The sequence below is a fragment of the Homalodisca vitripennis genome, chromosome 2 (genome assembly GCF_021130785.1).
Source record: "Homalodisca vitripennis isolate AUS2020 chromosome 2, UT_GWSS_2.1, whole genome shotgun sequence".
Lineage (NCBI taxonomy): Eukaryota > Metazoa > Arthropoda > Insecta > Hemiptera > Cicadellidae > Homalodisca > Homalodisca vitripennis.
The window spans coordinates 77,787,517-77,806,786 of NC_060208.1; the positions used below are offsets into that span (position 1 = coordinate 77,787,517).

At 34.1% G+C, this 19,270-nt stretch overlaps 1 protein-coding gene across 3 annotated transcripts in view; it reads right to left on the reverse strand.

Moving 5' to 3' along the window:
* Positions 1-19,270, reverse strand: part of LOC124354212 (sodium-coupled monocarboxylate transporter 2-like) — a 51,931-nt gene continuing 32,661 nt past the window's right edge. For all 3 annotated transcript variants that reach the window (XM_046804499.1, XM_046804498.1, XM_046804500.1), the window contains 5 exons: positions 17,486-17,598; positions 13,735-13,909; positions 10,135-10,221; positions 1,312-1,463; positions 1-366 (listed from right to left, as the gene is read on the reverse strand). In XM_046804499.1, the coding sequence (XP_046660455.1) occupies positions 96-366; positions 1,312-1,463; positions 10,135-10,221; positions 13,735-13,909; positions 17,486-17,598 (798 nt within the window). In that variant the 3' untranslated portion in view covers positions 1-95. The remainder of the gene's footprint in view (positions 367-1,311; positions 1,464-10,134; positions 10,222-13,734; positions 13,910-17,485; positions 17,599-19,270) is intronic.

Genomic DNA, 19,270 nt, shown 5'->3' on the forward strand with positions numbered 1-19,270 from the left:
TATTTTCTTTAAGTGTTGTATTTCTTAGCTATTGTCATGTCTTTTGTTACAGCAGTTTAGCACAGCAAGCATCCAAAACAAAGAAAATAAACAAATTAATTCTTGTCAACAACATCGCCCATTGGTAGCTCAGGTGTTGGTCTTGGAGGCAGGAAACGACGCATGATAGGCACTAACAGATCGGGGTTCAGCTTGCTCAGGTCTTGGCATGTCACTGCTGTGACCAGTGCTGCCACTGAGAATCCTGCTATGGCCCCCACCGTGGCGTAGTACATGTACGACAGAGTAAATAGAGGAGCTACTTCATTCTCCACAAGTACCGGAGATCCTAGGCCTGTGTATCGACTCACTCTACTCTCTGCTAAGCTGTAATCAAAATGTTTAAATTATTTAGTTAAAATTATACAACTATCAAAGTAATTGATATTTTTTATGCTTAAAATTGAGCATGTACTAAAATAAGTCCTAAATATTGGTGAGATTTTGAACACTATTTTATGGCTTTCTCTATTATTTAGAACATTTAAACTGCCATTTAAAATTCTGTATCTCCTTCTCCACAACCTGCCTATAATACAATTGTTCTAGTTTTAGAAATTTTTCTGAAAAGTACACATCTATCGTAATTTGTGCTGTCACATGCAATTCTGTAACTTCTTTTACATTTTGAATACATTTTAAATTTCTAATGCATTACTGAAGATTTGTAATTTAAGTTATATGTGGTGAGAATTAAGTGACATTATATTTAATATTACGTTCAAATCTTATAAAAATTTCAGATTTATTCTTATTGAGTATGTGTAAATGATTATGGTAATCATTTTTACTACTTTAAACATTGTTAATGATAGAAATTGTTCTAAAATATTTCCTTTTGTTTGGGCTGCAACTACAAAAATCAATCACTCTTTTCCTTGAGTGAAAGGAGTCGGCTGTACTAAATTCAAGCTCATAGCTCAATATGTACAGCTGTTATATGTAACCATGAGAATAACAACACATATATAACCTACGGACATTACTAACCAACCTGAGGGAAAGACTGTTCTTCAGCCAACCAATGTTGAACATGTTTACAACGCACAGTGTTTACTTAAAAATATATTTATGTTTGAACTAATTAATCAATAATTAATTACAAGTTGTACATTTATTTTACTCTGGTTTCAAATGTATAAATATTAATGAAATAGATACAACATTGTTCAATTAAATCGGCTGATTTCACTACCTTAGTTAGACCCTACTGTTATGGCAAATTATTAATATTAATATAAGACTAAAACTAAAATATTTTTTAAATCAGACCTTAGATTAGTTGAGAGGGGAAATTCTTGACAACCAACAACGCTGGTGACCTTTCCTGGGAAGCTGATCCTTCCTTGGGCTATGTTCCATTGGGATCCACCAACTATCCAGAGTGACACCAGGAAACTAGTCAGGGATCCAGCCACTGCACCCTGTTAATACTATGTCAGTTACATTGGTTAGGAAGCTGATATTACATTATGCTGTGTTCTATTACGAACAACCAATTACTTATTCAAAGTGGTATTAGGAGGCTGGTTAGGGATCTGCCCACTGTGTCCCGTCAACATAAAGGCAACCATACTTTCTGCAGCTGGTCTGCCTTGGGCTATGCAGATACAACCAACTACATCCAGAGCGACACCAAGAAACTAGTCAGGCATCTGGTAATTATGTTATCACATTAAGCCTACTACACTAATTAATTAGCTTGGTCAAGAATGAAACTTTGCTTAGAACAATTATTTTAATAAATACTACGAGGGGTATTAGAAAAATAAGGTTCCCTATGCCGCCGAGACAGAATGCGATATGTTGGGAGAAATCTGGCAACACTGTCTTACCCATCAGCTGTCCCTCTCTCTATCCATACCACTCGCGCCTCGCTACGTCCAACAGTGCCGCCATAGCTGCTTTTGAAGATGGAGCTCCCTGTCGTTGTTACCGCCAGATGCGAAATTTGTGCTGTGATATGTTTTTTAAATGCAAAACAGATTTCACCTATTGAAATTCATCGTCAGTTAATCGAAGTTTATGGGGAAAACTGCATATCTGTTCAACACGTTCAAAAATGGTGTAGAGAATTCAGTGAAGGCCGCATGGAAATTCACGATGAAACCGAAGTGGACGGCCTTCAGTTTCAGATGGAGTTGTTGAAAAAGTTGAGACAATATTGCTTGAAGACTTTTTGCCTCATAGAACAACAGTAAACTCTGACAGATATTGCGACACAACTGAGACGCGCGATCCAGAACCGCCGGAGAGGAGATTGTCCAGTGGTGTGAGACTTCTCCATGACAACGCTCGACCTCATGTCTCACGTCAAACTCAAGAACTGCTGACAAATTTTGGCTGGACTATTGTGCCCCATCCCCCCTACAGCCCAGACCTAGCCCCAAGTGATTATCACTTATTCCCAAAATTAAAGGAACACTTGGGTGACCAACGCTTCAGTACCGATGATGAAGTCAAGGAAGAGGTTATTCGATTCCTCAAAGGATTGGCGGCAGAATTCTAAAACATGGGGATAGAAAAGTTGGAGCATCGTCTACAAAAGTGTTTGGACAGAAACAGTGATTATAAAATACCTTTACTTTTAAGTTTTAAATGTATGTATAACTCTAAGTAGAAATATAGAGCTGTCTACTTTAAAAAATCACGGGAACCTTATTTTTCTAATACCCCTCGTACCATGCAATCTGAATCATAAATATATCAGTACATCACTAATTTAAAAAGTAAAAACATACTAAGTGATTTTTGGGACTACTTGAGATTTTAATAAAATGCAAGTGTGTGTGTCAATGTAAGCCTTGTATGACAGTCACCCCGAAAGTTTTGGAATATGAACAAACTGTGAATTCTGTAATAATATAAATCTTATCTTATCGTTCAAAGGTCAGATAGTATTCCAGTGAAATATGGGTTCATGAGTTAACCTGATCTTCTATGTATGAAGTATAATCTCATTGTTATGGATTTATCAATAGAACATTTTTACAACATTTTCAAAGATAGTAAGTTGAATTATCTCAAAAATAGTGCATAAAACATCTTAGTCTTGTTTTTTTTATATTTAGGCATCTTTGTATGCAACTGTTTACAGTGGTATTCTTAATTCCAGAGAGGTTGAATTCTGATCAAATGCGACAAACTCTCAGGTAGACCACATCCCCCATTAATCAGGAGAAAATGGATTGTGTCCATACTTTGATTGAAGAGGACGGAAACTCTTCTTACAGTGTGATAAAAGCAACGGTTAAACCCGCAGCAGTGTACATATAGCAAATTATTTCAAAAGGGGTTGACACACCATGGAATTTAGGAACTATGGTATGCCTTCTCAAATCAGAAACTGAAGATCCTCCTCAGAAAGCTGTTAACATGTTTCTTACGGCATGGTTAACCAGTGACTCACAGAACAAGAATTCTACCAGATTTCACCAAATCTACTATATTTTGTGGAACAGCTTTTTCACCAATTTAATTAGTAATTAAAGTGACGAGATATATATTTTATTATTATTACAATTCAGTGTATTATTACATATTATGAGTAATGGTGTTATCATAATTAATTCAGGAACCTTAAATTAATGGTATTCCTGTTTCAGAATTGAAAACTAGGGATTTGGTAGAAGTGGCTGAAGGGAAAAGTCTTTGTCTCAGCTATTTCCTGAATTTGTCAATAATATTTCCACCAATAGAACTGGAAAGACTGTTGGATTACCTCAAAAGCAAAATGTTGACACTGGTTTTAGGAAGTGACAGAAATTCCCATCGTACCTTCAGGGGAAATTCCAATACAAAAAACAGGGATAGGGATCTTCTTAAGTTTTTTTAGGTTTGATATAGAATTCAGATACATTGGGGCTGTTTTTTTTTTATTATAAAGGCATATAACTCCTATATTTGAAACAAATTGAATTGATGTTATACATATAATTGAAACATTTTTAGGGCTTTTACAGGGGGTTTAATCCTTCTCATTTAGTTATGTCACTGCTTGAAGAGTCAGGTTATATTTTCATCAGCTGTATTTTTCATCAGCTTATGGATCAGACCTTGTGTTTAGTGTTCCTCAAAGTTTGGTGAAATTTAGTGGTAAATTTTAAAGATATTAATTAACATTTTATATCAATATAAAGAACACACTTTTATCTTTTATACAAAATACAGTTTTAACATTTTTTATTGGTGATAATTAATTTTATTGATTGTTTTAAATGTTTTATTCATGTTTTATTTGATATCAAGAGGAGATTGAATAAATGATAAACTCTGAGTTAGCACAGCCAGCAGGTGACCCTGAGTTGGACCTTGGACTCTGTCTCAGATAAGATATCTCTACTGATTACTGATTATTGAACTCTAGAAATATTATTTCTCAGGACTCTTTAACCTGGCAATATTTGACCAGACTCATTTTATGCTTGTCTTGATATTTACTTTGACATTGATGTTGTAGATCAGATAAAAGACTCATATAGGGCTTGTCTAACCTGGTCAAAGTCAACTGGTAAAAACTCAACAGATCATCTTGTGCAGGATATTAAACTGTCTTCTGCTTTGTTTATAAACAAACAGACAGCTCAGCATACCATTTTCTTAAACTAATACAGTTTTTCGTTTGAATATTTATAAGTTGTACATTAATAGGATTATTGTCATACAATTAATAAAATGGTTAAAAATGTCCAAATAAAATATCCTTGTAGCATATGTAGTAAAAATGTCAGTAAGTGTAGCAAGGCTTTGTTATGTAGCAGAAACTGTTCCAAATGGACTCATTTTAAATGTTCTAATCTAAACTTAGAAGAATACAACAAATTCTCAAAATCAAAAAATTGGGTTTGTGAAAATTGTTTAGAACCAAATGAAGAAGAACAAGAAGCAATTTTTATCACATGATATAACTAATACATTGTTAAAAGAGGTAGAGAGTTTAAATAAGGTTGTAGTAACCCTTAACTGTGATTTGGAAGAGGCCTTTCAAAAAGTACAAAACCTTCAAATAGAAAAAGTTTACACTGGAAATTTGCTATTTAAAAAGAGAGGAAGAAAAAATAATTACCTAAGTTAGAAAGTTTAATTAATAAAAACAAGGTTTCCTTGAAACAGAACATTACTCAGCCATAGGAATTTATCTTACCTTGAGTAACAGTTTTTCAGTTGCTTGGTGAAAATACGGATATGTGTAAGTCAGCTGATATCAAGAAAGTGATTTCCCTCCTCTACAAACCCCTAAGTTCATCTCCAGAAAGCCGCAACGAAATAATCTAATCCCAAATGTTATCAGGGCAGTAGCTTCCAAACACAAGGGCATAAAAAATACTGTGGTGCCTGCGAAAGAGGCAAGAGACATCCTCTCTTCAAACAAAAGTACAAGGGAAAACAAAGTACCCTCGAGGAAGTGCACTGATAGTAACTATCAAGCAAATATTGACAATACACTAAATAGAGTTAGTATGAATGACCAAAGTAAATTTTTGATTTGTTCTGACAGTCATGGGAGAGATTTGGCTTGGTACATTAACAAGAATCAAAGAACCCGAACTGCTGTTGGGTTTTGTGAGGCCATGTGGTAGGAGCAGTGAAATTCTAAATCACAGAAATATTACAAATGAGTTAAAAACCAAGAATGATGTCCTGGTGATTAATTTGTGGCTCTAATGACATCTCTATAAATGAGGCTGATGTTGCAATAGATAGTATGGAGAGTACAATAAAAAAAACTGGGAACAATAAAATTATTCTGGTTGACTTGCCAATTAGATACGACCTCCCGCTGTGGTCAAGTGTTTAACAAACTGCAAAGAAAAACTAATATTGCAATAAAAGAGCTATGCAGTAAATATGATAATGTATCTATTGTGGAAGTAAGCAAAGCAATGAGACAGCTGCACACTCGTCATGGATTACATCTAAACTCAAAGGGGAAAAAATGGCTAGCCAAGCAAATTTGTGACGCTGTTGTGGAAGTACATGAGGAAATTTCAACACCTATTAGCAGCAGCCCAGTGACTATTGAAGAGGTTCTCAGAGAAGCACCTACACCATCACCCCTACCATCATCCACCAGTCCAGTCATTACAGCGAGTACACCACAACTTTTTTTAGAAACTATAGCCAACAAGAATGAAAGAAAACCTAAACTCGGCCAATTCAACCTATGTAAGAACTTTAAGTAATGATGTTCACAATTTAATATTAGCACCCCCAAATAATGACAAGATCTCAAGAAATTCATTTAATATCTTATTTGGAAATGTTCAATGCTTGACTAACAAAGTCCTAGAAATAGAAATGTGTTTAAAAGAAATAAATTACTCGGTACTGTGCATAGTGGAGCATTGGCTTAGTGAAGACAATTTTGAACTCTTTAACTTCACAGGTTACAAACTCGCTACAATATTTTACAGAGTCCTCCAGTAGTCACGGAGGTTTTCTGGTATTTATGTAAAAGAAGATCTAAAAGTAAAAGAAGTTGATGTTAAGAATTTTGTGTCGAGATGCAATTTCGAAGTTTCTGCAGTCAAACTCAGTGACCAAAAGTTATTAATAGTATCCTTGTATAGGCCCAGTGGTGGAAACAATAACATTTTTTTTTTGAAAAATTGGAAAATCTACTGGATTATTTGATTAAATTTAAGATTGACATAGTGCTGTGTGGCGACCTGAATATAGAAGCAAATGGGAACAATACTACAACTGTAAAGCTTCATAATCTCTTGAGAACTGCTGGCCTTTATTGTTTCCAATTTTAGGCCAACAAGAGGCTTAGCCTGCATTGACTACACAATAACAAACATTAGACCATCAGACTACAACGTTAATGTTCTTGATCTTTTAATATCTGACCACAGTTTTTTATCCTTTAAACATTTTATGACCGGCTAATGGCAGCTTCAAAAGAAGTTACACAGGTTCAACGACTTGAAAGACCTTTCAGACCATTACCTGGGCCTGCAGTTGAAGATTTTAAACTTTGTCTACAGAATATTGACTGGGGTGTAACTCTTAAAGGATTAAGTGCTGAAGAAATGTAATAATAAGTTTCACAATGTGTTTATAGGCTGGATGAATATTTATTTGCCAATGAGGAACTCAAGAACAAATAACTTCAAGAATTACCATAAACCTAAAGGTCTGCGCAACTGGTACACTCCTCAGTTGGAAAAAAATGAAAGAAATGGTTATGTCACTTTTTAATATTTCACAAGCGACTGAAGATCCCAGGGATGCTAAAAATTATAAATTGGCCAAGATCAATTACAAGAGTGCTCTAAAAACAAGCTAAATTTCATGCTAACCAAGAATTTATTCAGTCCTCAAGCAACACTTGCAAAGCTGCGTGGCAAATTATAAAACATGAGACTCAACCGAAACAACAACAACATGCTACTACTCCGGATGCTGATTCTTTCAACGAATACTTCATTTCGGTAGTGGATGAAATCCAAGAGAAAATCCCCGCAGCAAAATACAAAGCCAGATGAGCTCCTAGAGGTGCAACACTTACCTTTACATCAGTCTTTCGCCTGGCAGCCTATAGAGTATAGTGATATTGTGAAAGTAATTTTTAAAGTTAAAAAGTTCCAAAAGGCTGTGATATTTATAATGTTTTCAAATAATTTAGTGAAATTGGTGTGCAGTGGAGTGAATATCCCTCTCACCATGTGTCCCTAAATGCGATGCTTAAAGAGGGAATCTTTCCTAGTAAATTAAAAGTGTCAAAGGTTGTGCCAATCTTTAAGAAGGAGGTGATCATAGGAGTGTTAAATCGTACAGGCCTATCTCTCTGGTACCAGTTTTTTCTAAAGTCTTTGAAGCCATCATTAAAACCCAGGTTAACTTATATTTTGAAACAAATAATCTCTTTAGTTGTAGTCAGTTTGGTTTTAGAGCCGGGATGTCGACAACCGATGCAGTTGGGGGACTTGTTTCGGGCGTCTTGGCTGGTTTCGATGCAGGCTTTGACACCTGTGCAGTTTTTATGCGACCTCTCCAAGGCCTTCGACTGTGTCGATCACGACATCCTGTTGAGAAAACTTAAATTCTATGTGTAACAGGCATTCAAAATTCTTTGTTTAAATCCTACCTCAGTTATCGGCAACAAAACATTTTTACTAATGGCAATCTTTCTAAATCTTCTGAGGTAAAGTTTGGCGTGCCACAGGGATCAGTTCTGGGCCCTACTTTATTTCTAATTATGGTTAACGATCTTGAGTACAATGTGAGTTATAAATCAGTAATGTTTTGCTGATGATGTCACTTTTTTTACAACAGTAAATAATCAAAATGAAAGAGAGCTTAAATTAAGATGTATGATCGATGAAGCAGATGAATGGTATAAATCAAATGTTCTGTTGTTGAATTTAGAAAAAACTCAAAATATGGTTTTCTCCTTAAGAGTCCAAGCTGATTGTAATGATAATGTGGGTTAATTTACTAGGTATCACTCTGGATTCAAAGTTGACCTGGCATTCTCATATAAATAATGTATGTAAAAAATTGAGCAGGGTCATATATCTCTTGTACCATTTGAGGCACTGTGTAGACAAACACTATCTTAGAATGGTTTACTTTGCCCTTTTTCAAGGTGTAATCACATATGGACTATTATTATGGGGTAATTGTAGCAGTATAAAATGAAGTATTGATTATTCAAAAGAAAAGCAGTCAGAATTCTCAACAACGCCCATTGTCTTGAGCACTGTAGACCCTTCTCTTTATTTGCAGTAAAATACTAACTGTTATAAATCTATACATTTTATCTTGTCTACTTTTTGCAAAAAATAATGTTAATAATTATGTCCTCAAATGAGCATGTTCACTCTTATGCTACTAGGAATTCTCACCAAATTCATGTACCTTTTGCTAGGTAAGTAAAACTAAATTATCTTATGAAATTGTTAGCATAAGGTTATTTAATAGACTGCACATTTCTGCTCATTATAGTAGCTTCAATAGTTTTAGAAATATTTTATACGATTGGCTGTTGAACAATCCTTTTTACAAACTTGACGAGTTCTTTAAAAGTGATATATCTAGTCTAGTCTTCCAAAGTTAGTCTGTAGGTAGTTTTTAACTGTATATGTTAATTGCTTTTATTTGTATGTATCTGTATGACTTAGCCTATTGTACAAATATGTATTTAATGGCCAAATATATGACTTATGACTTATATGGTAGAAAATGCCATAATAAAGGCATATGAAAACATTTTGCTATTAAAATCAATAAGCTTAAGGAATATGTGCCTTGCTGGACAGAAAGACCAAAAATGAAACAAGAAAACTCTTTAGATGAGCATATCTAAACAGATGAACAGAAACTGCATCAAAGTGCCTTTTTTTAAATATAAGAAAGTGATCAGAAAAAAAACCAAGAGGAGAAATGGGGAAATTTTTGTATGAATATAATAGATCTAACAGAAGGAGAGCTTAAGTCCAAAAAGCTCTCCTGAATAGTCACTCCAGTCTCCTAGGGTCACTAATAAAGATGGATTGTAACCTAACCCTAATTTAAGAGTAACCTTTTTTGAAAGAATAAGTTGAGTGGAATATTACATCTGTTTAGTCCTTTAAACCACCAGGGGTAGAGAACTCGAGATTACTTTAAGTGTGCCTTTGTTAAAAAAGGTCGAGATTTGTTTCAGACTAATTCATATACAGTAATTTGTCCGACCTTCTTTTTGATAACAACCATGGACACAGTTATAGACATACATATTAGAGATGGAACTTTGTTGGTGTGCCAACTAAACCCATTTCAAAAGGTATTGTTAATGGAAAAATCCACAACAACCGCTCTCCTTAGTCCGGTGGAAAAAGTAGAGGAAACCTTTGATAAAAAGGAAGTTCTAGTAAGGTTTAAGGTCACTACTCTCGAATTGACTAACATTTGTTATCCATTTATTATTTTTTTACCTTTAAAATCATTCATAAAATTGTTTAAAAGTTCTTCTGGCCTTATGTTTTTTTTTTTTGGATTTGAGTGGGAAAGGATTTTCAAATTGTGTCTTTCTGCCTTACACTTTTGTCTTATTCATTACAAACCAGAGACGTGTTTGTTGTCATCCCTGACACTCAGCTAACTTACCTTGGTATTTGTCCATGGAGATAACAATCCCAGTAGAAAGAGAGTCAAGAGAGTTCCGTTGGCCACTCCTCCTAAACTCACTGCCACCTGTCAACAGGACAGTTAGTCATTTATCAGGAAGTGTTTGAAATTTAAGATAATACTTAATAGAGTAATATAAAAACATTAAATTACTGTACGTATTTTATTGACTGAGGTGTTTTGATAAAGGGACAGTACTTAATAGAGTAATATAAAAACATTAAATTACTGTACGTATTTTATTGACTGAGGTGTTTTGATAAAGGGACAGTTCATCTTGCTTCAACTCATATCTCTGTAGAGAGTGGTCTAACAACTTTCAAACCTGCCTGTATGGGCTGCTTGAGTGTACAGGATTGCTCAGTGATCACACATTCAAAGAACAGCCACGCTCGTTGCTACACTTACCGACTTGGCTATTTTAGCGAACACCAAAGGTCCTATTTAAAGAGATTGAGAAGTTCTTTATCACTAATGACAACACTCAAAGTAGATACTTCTATTAGAAGTAATCACCAAACATAAAGGAATATCTGACTTTTTCGCAAAACCTTTCTCCGGTGTGTAATCTGATACTCTAATTCAGACACCTATACATTATAAAATGTATTACATTAAGGGTATTTCCTCAATCTCAACTACTTCTTAGATGATTATAAAGAAGCTTCATGAGGTGGATGAGAATGAGAGTTGTATCCTTTTTAATATATATGTTTAGAACAAAATATCTTAAATGTGGCTTGGCATGCAATATTCAACAACTGGGAAATATAGTATCACTAAGGTGAAATTCTTTGTTGATTTTCAAGACTCATTTACATTAAAACTGCCTACTTCTTTGAGCTAACAGCAGCTTAAGTGATTTGTCCCTTCAACTTACTTTTTGGCAGTAAGCATATATCTGTACCATAAACATAATTTAATTCCTAGTTAATTCTTGTTAATACATCATTACAATACTCTTGTTTAGCATTATTGTATTTCCTAAGAAGGCTGATGATTGTATGTTAGCCTGTTACTTGAAATTATGTTACTATCTATGTATTGCTTATATATGCTATGTATTGCTTTTATTACTTTGTGATAAAAGACTTTTTAATATTATTTAGCGTTAATTATTTAGAGTTGTATTACTAGAATATTTTTGTATTTTTTATAACCATTAGATATCTAAATGCTACATTTGTTTTCTTTTTCAATATAAATATTTACTTCTGTTTTTCAGTTTTTTGTGGAAATAAACGTGATTTGATTTGACATAATAAAAAAGGTATCGCTTTTAGTGAATAAATAAAACAAAATAAATCTACTTAACTAACTAATAATAGAAAGGGTCATTATTGTAGTGATAATAGCAGAGATGCCACAGTAAGATCAAAGTTTGCCTAAAATATGTTAAATTATTCTCACTAATAATAGAAAGGGTAATTATTGTAGTGATAATAGCAGAGATGCCACAGTAAGATCAAAGTTTTGCCTAAAGTATGTTAAATTATTCTAACAAGAAACATCATTCATATTTTTATATTACGGAGCTTTAACCCACAATGGTGCTTGCTACTTATCTCTTAAGTTGACAGTATCTAGTGAGTGTATCTCTCTACTGAGATTAGTCTCAGATCCTGAGATGATGTATCTAAATGGATACATGATGTGTAAAGGATTAACTACAGATGGCAATTTCAAATTTTGTTACTGTCCATGTTAATAAAAGCACAATTAGTATGGCTAGCAACAGCAGTGTTTCTTTTTATTGGTAGGAAGAAAAGCTAATGTACTAGGTTAACTGTTCTATTTTACTACAAAAGCAGTTAGGCCATGCAGAAAATACATCCTCATTCCTAGACAGATATTTAGAGTCTGTACTTTACACAACAGATGCAACACTCTTTGTTCAGGAACTTTTGTAGAATTGAGTATGTGAAAATTGACCAATGTCTATCTTGAACTCTTTTTCAAGAGGTGAAGGCGTCATCTTGCTTCAACTCACTGTAGGTATACTACTCAAAGTTCCCAAACTTGTTGTTGTTAAAAGATTAAAGCTCATAAATTTCTGTGGCCAGTGCATACGTAACTAGTTCAGTTCATCCATGCTCAATGAGCAATGACCTCTTGTCTCTTGTTGCCATTGTTCTTACACCAATCCTGTACGGTGAGTATTTTAGCTATCAGCTGTTCTAAAAATATTTCTGTTCACTCCCTCAAAGGATAACAGAATTTCGGACATTTGCCATCGTTATAGGTTATGAAAGGTATAACACAACATTTCTAGAATTGGAATCTATCCTCTTCATCAGGTGGGGAAGGTATTAATACATACAAAAGTAAGAACAGAAAGAAGTAAAGAAAAAAAAGAAAAAGGTTCAAACGTACCTAAAAGCTGCTTTGAGTCCAGTCTAGGCGTTGTCACTGCACAGGATGCAAGTCCTGAGCACAAATCACAAATACAAGGATCACAATCACACATCACACTAGCACGGGCTACAGTGGGATTACTAACAAGAATATCGATATTGGCTCATTTATCGGCACCAAGTAGTGTCATCTGAAACAATGGGACAGGAAGCCTATGATCAGGAGGAAGAAGGGGTAAAGGCAAGCCGCTTCTGGCCCTAGGCCTTAGTGTCATGGTGTGTGTGCAAATTTTGTTGGTTGAGGTTTGTTTGATTGTACACGGTGCCGATGAAAGAGTCGATATCGACAATCTGTAGCCTGTGTTACTGTAGCCAATATCACTGTAGCCTGTGCTGGTGTGATTGCTATCCTCGTACTTGTGTGTATGTTCGGGACTTACATCCTGGGCAGTGATAACGCTTGGACTGGAGTCTAAGCATTTTTTGGTATATTTGAACCTTTTTCTTCCCTTTCTTTACTTCTATCTATTCTTTGTTTTTGTATGTATTAATACCTCCTCCACTTGACGAAGAGGATATATTCTAATCCTCGAAACGTTGTGTTGTATTTTTTATAACCCATAATGATGGCAAATGTCCAAAATCCTGTTATCCTTTCAATCCTTTCAACGTCAATAACAAACTTTAAACACTTCCTCAAGCTGTACAATGGTTACATACAATAATGTCAGAATTTTCAACTTGGAAGAAACAAATAATAAACAATCAACTATATCTACTGAAATAAAATTTGTTGCTTCAAAAGGTAAGCTGAACAGTAGTAACCTAGAATATAATAATTGGTATAGACTCAAAATGCTACAGGTAGTATTGTGACTCAGCTCTTGGGTCGAGATGAACTGGTTCAACAGTTTACCAATAACAACAGTGTATATTCTCTAGACTGTAACTTTTCAACTTGATGTTTTTAAAGAGCTAATAACTCTCTGGTATAATTCAGTAAGTGGGAACCCCCTTCTATCTAGACCCTTTATCTCTCCCTTGAGGCACATTTAACTTATGGCCTAGATAAGCACAATAATAAACAACTGAGCAAGTATACAAGATAAAAACATTAGCTCCAACCATTTGTATGAAATTGTATGCAAGTGGTTGTGAACCGTAAATTAAAACTCAATATCTGGCTGAGAAAATATGAAATAATAGAGATATGAGGATCAAATACTTGCAGGACACCACCGAGATGCTCGACAACGAAGACGAGACCAAGACATAGAGAGCCTAGAACCAGAACTATCAGCCTGAGTATGAGAGGTGCATGCCTGTCTGTCTTGCAGAATGGCTGTATAAAGTCCTCATAGACTGTTCCAGCCACAGTGTTGAGGCTTGCAGCCATAGTGCTGGAAACATAATTATTCATATATTAATATTTATTCTGAAAGATAAAGATAAACAATTCCCAAAGAATTGAACTATTTTATTTTCTTAGATATAACATACCATCTATATAGACTGTATAGAAGATATTTTAATAATTAAATAAATCATATTTATTTTTAGCTTTCAGTGTAAATATTCCTTTTGGAATCCTGTAAGTTTAAATAGAGATGCTTGTGGTTGTTAGTAAATAAAATAACTGGGTACTTTGTTAATTTATTAAAATGTAAACTCATTTTTAACCGTATCTATTTAGTAAACATATCTTGCAACTTTAAAATTAAGCTCAATATACAGTATTATTAATACTTAACACTTTACATATCTATGAAACTAACTAAATCCCTCTCTATAAAAATTCTTATTAAAAAATTATATGATTTTTTAATAGTAAGAAAATGAAATCAGAACGGTATCTAATAGAACCCGATGTGGACAATATTTGTATCTTGAAAGTTATCGTCCCATCAGTTTTGTGCAAATTAAACGTCTAAACAAATAATGCCATCTTCATTTTACATTTCACAGTGACAGCACGTATGAAATCTACCTTTCTTCCATCTAAGGTTGTAGAAGTATTAAAAAATTTAAATTAAATTATACAATTTCTTAATAATTAAAAATGATGACCATAAATTAAGTTTTTAAAATTGCATTGCAAAGTCTGCTTGAAAATTTTTTTACAAAAGCGAATATTAATGATAAATATGTAATTAAAAACATTAAAACCTACCCAACCGAAAATGGTAGTGTTAGGAAAGTCAAGGATGGAGTCATAAAGCAGAATTCCAGACCTCTCTGGAAATGTGAAAATGGCGAAATACAATATCCAGTATGCAAAGGGAGAAAGTTTACATTGTATTTTGGCATATAGTTAGTTATCTGCAGCCTTGCGTGGTGTCCGGGATTTAGGTGAATAATGCCACAGCTCTTCCTCCTACTTGTTGTAGGAGCTAACTAATAGGGGACCTTTCACTGGTCCCATCCAGCCAGCAAGGGTACCTTTTTCCAGTGTTCCATCACTTCCTCATAGTGCATAGTTCCAATGCGCAGGGGCCATATCCACTCTGTCAGGAAAACAAGTTCAGGACCAAGAGTGGACCACTATTCCAGCCCAACCCAATGGTGTGAAGCGACCTATCCAAAGAAAGTGGATAGCACCGGGTAAAAGGTGTGCATGGAGCCTCCAGGATACCGTACAACCTACTGGAGTATGTCAGCCTTACCCAAATATACGATGCTGTGGCCGGGTGGACATTCATCCCTGGCTTTCTGATGGCAACTGGGGTTTGTCTTTTCTCAAAATCCCAACAACTGTTGGTATATGATTAGTAAACATGTAATTTTCTGATAATAAAGATGTGTAATAATTATCCATTTTAAGATTCCTATCTCCAGTCAATATCATTTCTGCAACCCATTTTACAATGTAATTGGGAGTCTTGCAAGGACTACTGGGCTGTGTTGCAGGGTAAATCTCCATGTTGTCTTTGAAAAATGCTCTGGCATCTGCTACAACATATATTTTGATGCTATACTTGTTGGCTATATATTGACTAAATTTATATCACCCTCTGAAGGGCTAAATTATGTCTTTTTTTCCTCTCATTTCGCGTTTGCCTGTCATCAAAATGAATTCCTTGTAAAAATGTATGAAATCTTTTTTTGGACATTATAGGGCAAAATATATCTGGGGCAGTTTCCTGAGTTGACCAAAGTTCGTCAATGTTTACATGGTTTCCTTTCCTTGTACCAATCAGATACATGTCAAAGAACACGTTACAGTATTAAGTGGGCAATCTTGTACTTTGTTGGTCTTCTTGAAGCAGCCAGTTAACAAAATACTCATTGTTGACATTCACTATTAGAGATAAACTAATTAAAACATACTAAAATTCATACACTACATAAAAAATAAACTAGTGTCCTATAAAAATTACTAAAAGTGTGATCAAACCATGGAGAATGGAGAATGAGTGTACAACAATTAAAATGAAAGGAATTGCTGAATAAAGATAACCCCTGGTGGAATCACTCATGGTGATAGGAGTAATATCCTCATATCACTCAAACAGTGTCTGAATGTACACACCCACTTCCACACATGCCTTTAGAGGATTACAAAATGCCATTCAATTTACTTTAAATTATTTATAGAAATAAATCAAAAATGCATTTGGATGAAGTTTTTTAAAGGCATGTGAGTTATCGTGGGTTAATGTTAAAATTAAAACAATTAATAAAAATAAAATGTCTTGGACTGACTGACACCAATTGATTAGAAGGAAACAGACACTTCAAATTAAGCAAGATATAATGGAATTACAATAGAAAACTCAGAGCTAGCAAATTGATAAATGAGGGTTTTACTGTTTCTTGTTCCTATGTGATTCTTGCTCTTCATTGTGGATTTACCAAATTATCTTGGTGATGACTCTTACACTTTTATATATGCCTCAGTATAAATATGGTACTCTTATCTAGCAGTGAAAAGTGTGAATGAGCTCCATTTCACTTTCCTCTTTGTACTAAGTTCAACATTCACATTGAATCAACCCTTCCCATCAAAGCTACGTACGTTATGTGTAGAAAATTCGGTTGCTCCACCATGCTTAGAGATTGTGTCAGAAACATGTTAGTGCATTCAATTGTGCACCTGATGAGGCAATGAGAATACCTCTTCACCTAAACTATAATATATTTTAATGTTTTGTAGTCTAGTTGCCTCTGAAGTCAAAACGATGTAAAGAGATCATTTTGAGCTTCTTCATCACCAACTGTTTTTGGATCTCTTCAGATCAACATGACTTCAGATTCCAGGGATCAAGTGTGAAAGTGTCAGACTTCAGACGCTGCACTAAAGGGAAGATGAACTGGAGCTAAACTCAACATTCACATTGAATCAGCCCTTTCTGCTATACCTATGTTTTATATATAGCAGTGATGTCTTATAAATAGCGAGTACTAAATTAATTGAAATTAATATATCTAATTGAAATAAAAAACTAAACCAATTAAAAAATAAATTGAATAAAAAATTGTATTGAATACAACATATATAGTTATACTAGCACCTATCTGCAGTTCCACGTGTATTTTCTGCCAAATAACAAATTCAACAGAACTCAAACTCCACAAATTAGATAACCAATATAATAAAAATAAACAAATTATTATTTTAACATTTGCCATCATTTGTTATATATAACATTTGTAACTTTTGATAGACAATTCAAATTTAAAATGAGATGTAGAGATTCATCTTATACTTAGACCATTTAGTTGCCTAGAATTTAAAATTAGCTGATGTACAAAACAACATTCCTTTAATTTATTAAATTAAAATTAGGTATTTTGTTGTAAATGATAAATTCCTTTTATGTTGAAGCAATTTTCAAAACAATTTTGGCTATGTTGAATCAAATGCGCAGATACTTGTCTCTCGGAATTTTGGTCTCTCTAACATTATCTAACCAATGATTAGGCATTCTTACTCTTTATTATAAAACACTGTTTGCCGAAAACATTGTGCATAATACCTTAGAGTGGCACTGAACACACCAGCTATAAAAAGCCCAGTGAGACCGTGGAAATGGCTGCCTGCGATATCCTTCACAAACAGTGGTAAGAGTTGACCTGGTCTCTGTACCTCCTGCAACATTAATAAATAAATACATTAAAATTAATCACAAAATGTAAACTGTAAACATTCCCTATAGCTGATTCTTTAGGATCTTGGCAGAGGGCAGCACAACCCTTCATTACTCGCACTGAAAAAATGTCCTGTTACTCCATCCAGTATCTGTGCAAAAGACCTTTTAGGTTTAATTTGAATAGAGCTTTCTACATCCTTTATTCACACACTAATTGTAATTCTTCATATTACAATATTTATTTGTTTACATTAAGAATAAGAGACGGCTTCCTAGCCCTAATTTCACCAGGTAAAATAAAACATTTTTTGACTCTGCCTTTTTTCCTGGAATACCTGTAATCATGCTGGGTCTCGAAGAAGGAAAAATGTTCCTTCCTATAATTGGGAGAAGCACTGGTGAAACACTGATTCTATAGATGCTTCTTCCTTAAACTGTCACTGCAGATAATTTCTTAATCGGATAATTAAATAGTCAGATTTTTAAATGTCCTTATTAAGTGTGACTGTCATTTTTGTATTAGGGATGTAAAAAGTACCATGTCTCATCACATCATATTAAAAAATAAATAAATTGTTATCATGATCAGTGATTGTTACGTCAGTGATGTACTTGGCTTTACTTTCACTTCATTTTGTTAGTGACAACATTTTCAGGATCGTGTTCATAAAAATTCTGTATGTTCAAATTATTATTAAGAATTCTGTCAACACTACTAATGAAATTCAAAGTTTGAAATCAATGAAATTATGGTTCAGACACAGGAACATAAATCATGTTAGTATCTGTAAGTGCCTTCTTCAAACTTGTGTCATTGTCTGTTATTCTGTGCGATAACTCTTGATAGAAAGGTCCTAGAGAATTAAAACTTGGTACTTAGGTTTTCCTTGATCCAAGGAAGAAATCTATTGATTTTTGTATCACAAGAGCAAAGAGCAATACATCTGTCTATGTGTCTGTGCAATAACGTTCGATAGAGAGGTCCAAGAAACCGGTCATGTCCTGGGCTTTACTTTCACTTCTTTTTGATAGGGACGGAAAATTTTTAGGATCTTGTTCAAAAAATTCTGCATGTTCAAATTCTTATTAAGAATTCTGTCAACACTACTAATGAAATCCAAGTTTGAAATCAATTCAATCAGTGGCAGGAACATAGATTATTTTACTATCTATAAAAGGGCCTTCTTAAAATTGTGTCATTGTCTGTTATTCTTCGTGTTAACTCTTCGTAGAAAGGTCCTAGAGATTTAAAACTTAGTACGTAGGTTCTTCTTGATCCAAGAAATAAATCTATTGATTTCTTTATCAAAAGAGCAATACATCAGTCTGTGCAATAACTGTTGATAGAGAGGTCCAAGAAACTTGAAAATTTGTAAATAGTTTTCTCTCTTAGTTCAAGGAAGAATTGTATTAATTTTGGGGACTTAGTTGCGTCGAACTGTCTGTCTGATAACTCTTTCATTATGTTTTATCAGGTTCCTTAACACTCCATTGTACCTGTTTATTAATTTTTTAATCTGTAGTTGAGGTAAGAAACAACATTCTCAAGGTCATCTTCATTGCATGTGTGATCTGAAAATGCTTACACCATTTTATATACTCCCATTTTTCTATTAAATTCTCTCTATATGTTATGTTTAGAATTTCAAGTGTCTTTGTTAGTATTATCTG